The sequence below is a fragment of the Abrus precatorius genome, unplaced genomic scaffold (assembly GCF_003935025.1).
Source record: "Abrus precatorius isolate BTA unplaced genomic scaffold, Abrus_2018 Scaffold2, whole genome shotgun sequence".
NCBI lineage: Eukaryota > Viridiplantae > Streptophyta > Magnoliopsida > Fabales > Fabaceae > Abrus > Abrus precatorius.
Window position 1 is genome coordinate 31384940 of NW_020874362.1, and position 7590 is coordinate 31392529.

Below are 7590 nucleotides of genomic sequence, written 5' to 3' on the forward strand. Positions count from 1 at the left end.
TGACGATCATTAGGAAGACTAAAGACAGAAAAGTGAAAACCACTTGTCTGTCTGAGTTTGTTTAATGGGACCATTGAAATTTGTTGGTCTGTATTGAGAGGGAAACCGGAGAAACCCTCAAAGGTCCAATAGCTACGGCTTTCCAATCATTTCCCCAGCAGACCTTGGAACCGACATTAAGGCCTAGCTACTCCCTTTTATTCCTTTTACTTTCATATTTTTTATTTTTATTTTAAAATTAATTTTAGGTATATAAAGTATTAAAAAATATATTTTTATATAACAAATATTTGAATAAATTTTATCATGTAAAAATTGATGTTTATATATATATATATATATATTAATCATTTTAACTTCTTTTTTTTTTTCAATAACATATTCTCCATTTTGAACAAGTAACAGTTATAATGCACTTCGATACTTTATTTTTTAAGATCTTTGTAGTTTGGATATTAATATTTTTAGATTATTTCTACAAAATTGTAAAAATAAACATTAAAAAAATATAGAATATGTTGTGACTTGCGTGTGTGTTTGTTTTTTGTTATAAAAAAAGTGAAGCAGGAATGATGCAAAAGAAAGTGTAAACAGCATTACTATTATTTCATATGCATAATTTTACATACCATGAACTTTTTTTTTTTGCACTAGCTATTTGAATAGCTCCCTTTCAATCTTTATAATATCAATCGACATTTTTCATTTTTCAATCAATAATTATTTAACAGTTCATTAAAAATCAGCACTAAAGAAAGTTAAGAAATCGCGTAAGAAAATAATTGCTGTCATATTACATACTATACGTAGAACAGTTGAAGGCCTTTATGGCAGTTTTGATGTACATATTCCTTTATCTTGATATATTAAAATAATCATTTTCCTTAAGATAGATTTAGAGCTCAAAATATACTAATTAAAACATAGCTAAGGAATGAGTAATCTATAAAAAGAAGGATTAGGTAGGTATTAAAAAAAAATAGTTCAAGATCTTAAACGAAAAGAGAATTGAGTAAATTAACACAAGTTGTAAATATTTGTAGATAGTTGAATTTCTTAACTATATGGTTAGAATTTATATTTTTATTGTGCATATAAAATTTTTTAAAACAACAAAATCTATTTTAATAATTTTTATAAGTTTGAAAATATTTTATTTACTATCGCTTAGACATACTTGATTGAAAAGAAATAAGTATACTTTTAGTTCTTCTAGCTTAAACTATGTGTAAATTTAATTTTTAAAATTTTTAGAGCTAATTAAATTTTTCTATTTTTTTAATTGTATAAATTTGACTTTTTCATTTTTTTATTTAAAACCTTTAATTTTTATAAAATTTTAGAGGATTTATAATAAAATTAGAACATAAAATGATATTTAAATTAGAAATAAAAAATGTACTAAAAATTTGATAAATTTAAATGATTTTATAAGATGAAAAATTATAATTTAAAGAAAAAATGAAATTTTTTATTTTTATGGAAATTTGATATTTTAGTTGGTTATTAATTTTGAATCAAAGATAACATAATTGATTCAATTTATACGAAGTAAAAAAAATGAAAAATTAGAATCTTTTAGAAAAAAAATCAACAAAAGAATAAATATCAAAATTTAAAAATAGACTCAATTAATAATAATGTAAGACAAATTACACATAATGAAAATTAAAATGAAAAAAATGATAATTAAGTATAAAAAGTTCACAAAAATTGACTGTTTTTACTGAACTCTCGTGTATAAAAAAATTATTATTCTTTTACTCTACACTGACACGTGTCACCATCTTCGAGCGACATACCCTTTGACTTGGACGACCATGGTCAGAAACCTACAACTGTTAATATACGTCTTTCCCAGGGAAACCTCTCTTTGATTTTCTATGCCCCTTTTAAGGGTATTAATTAATTATTTATAAAGTTGTACGACTAATTAGTATCCCTCTATTAATTTGTTTATTTGACCTTTCTATTTATCTTGACCTTTTTCTTTCCAAACAATTCATCAGATCCTTTGCTACTTCTGTCTCCTTTTCATGTGTGTCCCCTTCTGTTTCTCCACTTTACCTTTTTCCTCTCCTTTTTGATTTGAGATCTTCTTCTTCTTCTTCTTCTTCACAATCTTTTTCATCCTCTTCATTATTTTCCTCCTCTTTTAATTTCTGAGCATCCTCTATGGCGGTTTTACCTAGAAGCTCCTCCAGCTTGGAATTGACCATGTCTGTCCCAGGTTTTGCTTCTTCACCAACCCTTCTTCCCTCATCATCTGGTAAGCCGCATACATAGACAAGTTTCTTTCTTTGTATCTTTTTCTACAAGCATCATCTTCTTCTTCATCTTTTGTCATTTTGATCAACCTCTTTTTATATCCTCTTCCTTCCCTTTTGGGTATTTTTGTTGTTTAATTTTATGGTAAATTCTTTTAATTTTATTTACTAGTACAGTTGTTCCTATCATAAAAGTGACCCCTCTCTTAAATATGTATTTTCTTTTGGAAGGGATAATTTATTTTTCCTTACCCTTTCTTAGATTAAAATTAAAGTCACGACCACCTGGGTTCTATTTTTCATCCCCTCTCTCTCTGGTTGGTGATTAAATAGAACTGATGTCGTTATATATCATATTTCCAATTTTGTCTTTATATTTGGATCATGTATAGAAGATGATGGTTTTTGGTTTGTAATTATTGTTTGGACGTACATATCTATAAATATAAGACACTGTTTGGTATTACAGTGAAGGAATTGGACATAAACCAAGTACCTCTAGAAGAAGATTGGATGGCATCAAACATGGAAGACGAAGAAGAAAGCAGCAACGGAGACCCTCCCCGCAAGAAACTCCGTCTCACGAAGGAACAGTCCCGTCTCCTTGAAGAAAGCTTCAGACAAAACCACACTTTAAACCCAGTAACCCTCCAATCTCTCTCTCTTTCTCTCTCTTATCATTTATTCAGTTTGGCTTATCGTTTAATAACATGTATCAATTCATGTTTAAACGTCCACAGTTATCATTCGCTTCAATTCTATTAATTGTAAATTCTCTGGCATTAAATTTGCATATAAATTTTTTTAGCATATTTGTAGATACATTAAACACGTTAATTATATGAGTCATGTCATGACATATTTCCACTATGTAACCAACGGTGCTTGATTTCTTGGTTCTGTATAGAAGCAGAAAGAGGCTTTGGCAATGCAACTGAAGCTGCGACCAAGGCAAGTGGAGGTGTGGTTTCAGAACCGTAGGGCCAGGTATGGCTAATCCTAATTAAAGTGATGGAAGAATGCCGTTTATTTTGTCATTTATGACTGACTTTAAAATATAATTTCATCCTTACACACATTTTGTGGGAATAATATATACACTCACACAAAGACAAATATCAAATGTTGACAGAGGTAGAATAATGATAATTATGATATAGACTTGATGAATGTGAATCTGATTCTATACCCCTTATTAATCTGTACGATCTCTAAATAAAAGTGGAAAGCGATCATTTGCAATTACACTTCCTTGACATAATTCCCCACTAATAATAGATCATACGAAGAATGAAATGGAGATGTTTTCCGGGTATGAAATAAAGCTCAATTTGGATCAAGTTGAAAGCCACAGCCCTATTTAGGACTCGAGAAACAAGTATGTCAAAAAACTAACTGTACTTAAAAATAATTTCTTTTTAAAAAAGTCTAGTGTGTGTGTGTATATATTTACCCACTCAGCATTTTTACCACATTCTTTTTTATTATATTTCTCATCTATCATATATTTCAATCCTTGCATGTGTGGTTTTGATGATTCGGAACAAAAAATTACTATTTTGGAAGTGAATTCCTTCAGAAAAAAATTATTATAGGTTATTAATAAGCTTGTTAACCGAATCTTGATTCAAACCTGTACTTAAAATTTATAACATGTTTTGCTTTTTTTTTAAAAACCCTCTTTTTTTAAAAAAAAAGTTTCAAATGTGACGAAACTAATCACACTATTAATAGAAGTTAGAAAAAGTAACTTAAGTTTTTAAATAATAATAACAACAGAAACTACAATTTGAAAGAATAAATTTTTATTATAAATTGAAGTATTTTATTTTATTAATATTAAAAATGTGATTTTGTAATTTTTAATTTTATATATATATTGTGTGACCTTAGATGATGATGATAATAAGTAAGGAAGACATAGCAATGACATTAGAGTAGCTGGGTAGGCAAATATATGAGCAATTAATGATGTGGTTCGAGTGTTCAACCATAATTTCAGCTGTGCGCAAAAAAACACAATCATTGTTGTCAAAATTAAAGTAGACAACTCGATAATGATAGCACCGCATTTGTGGAGTTTTATTTGGCCTCGTGTGCTACACTGATCATCACTCCAATAAGTGCTCCTTTGACCACTTGTTTCGGTAGTACTTTGGACCAACCATGCATTTGATTTCATCATGAATTTTTAGTATTAAGCATCATATATTAAGTTATCAACACGTATCCATAAAATCAAAGGGCTTCTTCACCTATTCCCAATAATAAAATTTTCATTTCTTAATAATCGTCTTTGTCCCTTAATATCTGCATATTTAATTGGATCATGTCTTCTGCGATATTGCTTTTACTGCAATATGATAGAGAAAAAAAAGAAAAGAAAACATGTTTCATGTTTTCTTCACTTGTAAGGATTACTTTCCTATAAATTATCTTGTATAAAGCATTTAAATAAATAATTTAACTAAGTATTTATCTAATAAATTCGATAACTCATTCATATATTTAAATGTGAAATTTCTTGACTAGATTTATGAAAACTTATTTTATTATATTGTCTTATGAATTTTATTAAAATAAGTATACAATTATAATTTCTCTTTCATAAATAAAAATAAAATTTATAAAATCTCTTTTTAACATGTAGCGAGTTGCGGCATATGAGAATTGTGCCCACAACCTCCAGACCTTTATACTGCACTTTTTAAAGACCTCTCACTATTTAAGATTTTATTAACAAGTGTTTTAAAACTATTAATTAAAAAGTTAATTATAATTTTTTATTAAAAGTTATAATAAAATCATTAAAAATTACAATAAAAATATAAATATCATAATTTACAATTTTTAACAGAATAATAATTACTAGCATCCTCAGTATTTTTATAAAAATAATAATAACAAGTGTTTTAAAAAAAAGCAATTAAAAAATATAAAATATATTTATTCTCATATTTTTTTATATAGATTTATTATTTATTAATTAACACCTACAAAGACCCTTTTTAGAATCTCAGTATGAAATAACATTGTTATTTTCTCACTAAGAGAGGCAAAGTAGTTTCCCCTAGAATGGAGAGGCAAAGGGCAAAGGGATGAATATGAATGAAGGCGTGTGACCCATGCAATATGTAAAGCAATTAATGGGGAGTTGACTAATGAATAAAGTTGACATATATGCGATGCAGAAGCAAGCTGAAGCAGACAGAGATGGAGTGTGAGTACCTAAAGAGGTGGTTTGGGTCACTGACAGAGCAGAACCGAAGGCTTCAGCGGGAAGTTGAGGAACTGAGGGCTATGAAGGTGGGTCCACCCACTGTCATTTCTCCTCACACTTGCGAGCCACTCCCAGCATCCACACTCACCATGTGTCCCCGCTGTGAGCGCGTCACCACCACCGCCGACAAAGCCGCCACCGTCGCCGCCACTTTGTCCGCTAAAGTACCTTCGCCTTCCCTTCAATCTCGTCAACCTTCTGCGGCTTGTTGACCCCGTTTCTTCTGCTCCTGCACGCCACCTCAATGCCGGATCAGACACAATGCAAAAACAAAATTAGACTTTGAAAAGAAAAAAAACGTGAAGATATATAAATATATAAGAAAAATGTTTTATAGTAGCTTTTACAAAAGGGTTTGTTTTTTGAGACGAGGGAAACTTTTGTGTAGTTTTTTAGTATGTAGTACTTTTTTAAATGATCAATGCATATTTGATTATTTGCGCTTTGCTCTTGACATGTAAATATTATTACTTTTCTCCTTTTTGGAATATCGAAATGGCATAATTTTACCTATTGACGTAACAAATCTCATAAAGCGTGTGAGGATTATGTGGGTGTTTGTGGATGTAATGAAATTAATGTCTATAAAATTTGTAATGATCAATTTGTATGTGAATTGTTCTTGCTCTATTGCCTGTTTTTCCTGGTGCATGAAATGACTACTGTTATACATCATGTATTTAACTGTTTTGTATCCTCATTTTCTTGTTAATGTGTTTTATTTTAATTGGTTATATTAGGATTCACGACAATCATTCATATAAAATTAATTTTGTTATTTGAATAATTGAAAATATACTGTATATATAATATTATTTAGATTTTTTTTAAATACATATATTTTTATAATATACTTAAAAATAAAGAGATAATTTTTTTCGATAATTATGCACAACATTTTTCATATCAAAACATTACTAGTTCACGTGACGAATGAAAAACAAACCGCTAAAATATTTATAATAAATCTAATAATAAAGAAATTCTTCATTGTACAAATTAAAAATAGCAAATACTTAAAAATTAAAAATTTTCATCCGAAGTAATTGGCATTATTAGTATGGTGAGATGAATGAGTGTGTTTACTGCTTTGACTCAATCTAATATTTTTATTTTCGAATATTTCAATTGTTTTTAAAAAAATTCAATTTAAAATTTTTCACCTTCTTTAATCATACAATATCCATAAATTAATATTGACATTCTTTTAGTATAATGTCAATGATAAGTTCTACTATAAAGTGATATGACATTTTTTTTTATATTTTTATTTTTCAAATTTAATATCTCATTTATATTATTAAATTTTTTATTTACTCTATTTATATATTACTTGTTTTTTATATTCTAAATAGATAAATAAATATAAATTAATATAATATTCAATATTGTTTATTTTGGTAATATTTTATTTATTAAAAACATTAAAAATTTTATAAATAAACATTATATTCAATTAAAAAATTGTCACTATAATGCAACATTGAATTTTAACATATTTTTTATTTTTTAAATTTATTAATTTAATTTAAGACAAAAGTGTCTAAGAAACAAATTAAAGACAAGAGAAAATATTTTAAAGCTTTATATAAGTGCACTAATATAGAAAACTGGGTAAGATATGATATTTTAGAATGAGATAAGAAAAATTTGACTGAAACATGATTAGAGTTGATAAAATGGGTATACCTAAGCCCACATGACAAAATGTAGGAATTGAAGTTTAAATTTTGAGTCTAAATTATTGAACTTGAGTCTTTAACTTGATCTAATTAAGTCTAATGTCAGTTAAGTTTACAAAAAATTATTTTAAAATCAAATTTTACTCAATTTTTATATTATTTTTTGCAAGTTCAAATTGGATTTAGACTTTTTTTAGTATAATTTATCAAAAGTCGTTATAGGCTAGGTTGAATGGGTCAAGTAGCCTATTTTATTAGCTCGAGACACTGCTAGTAACTTTTGAAGATTTTTTTATTTTTACGATCTTAAAGATGAAAAATGAAGAATCATAGATATATAAATTTTTCATAAAAATAAATC

The 7590-nt window shown here is 27.5% G+C and overlaps 1 protein-coding gene across 1 annotated transcript; it reads left to right on the forward strand.

Moving 5' to 3' along the window:
* Positions 1-2085: 2085 nt before the first annotated feature.
* LOC113859262 (homeobox-leucine zipper protein HOX3-like) lies at positions 2086-5759 on the forward strand. Its single transcript, XM_027492073.1, has 4 exons — positions 2086-2254; positions 2719-2909; positions 3175-3254; positions 5459-5759. The coding sequence occupies exons 1-4, from the start codon at positions 2176-2178 to the stop codon at positions 5757-5759; spliced, it is 651 nt and encodes a 216-aa protein (XP_027347874.1). The 5' UTR covers positions 2086-2175.
* Positions 5760-7590: the final 1831 nt, after the last annotated feature.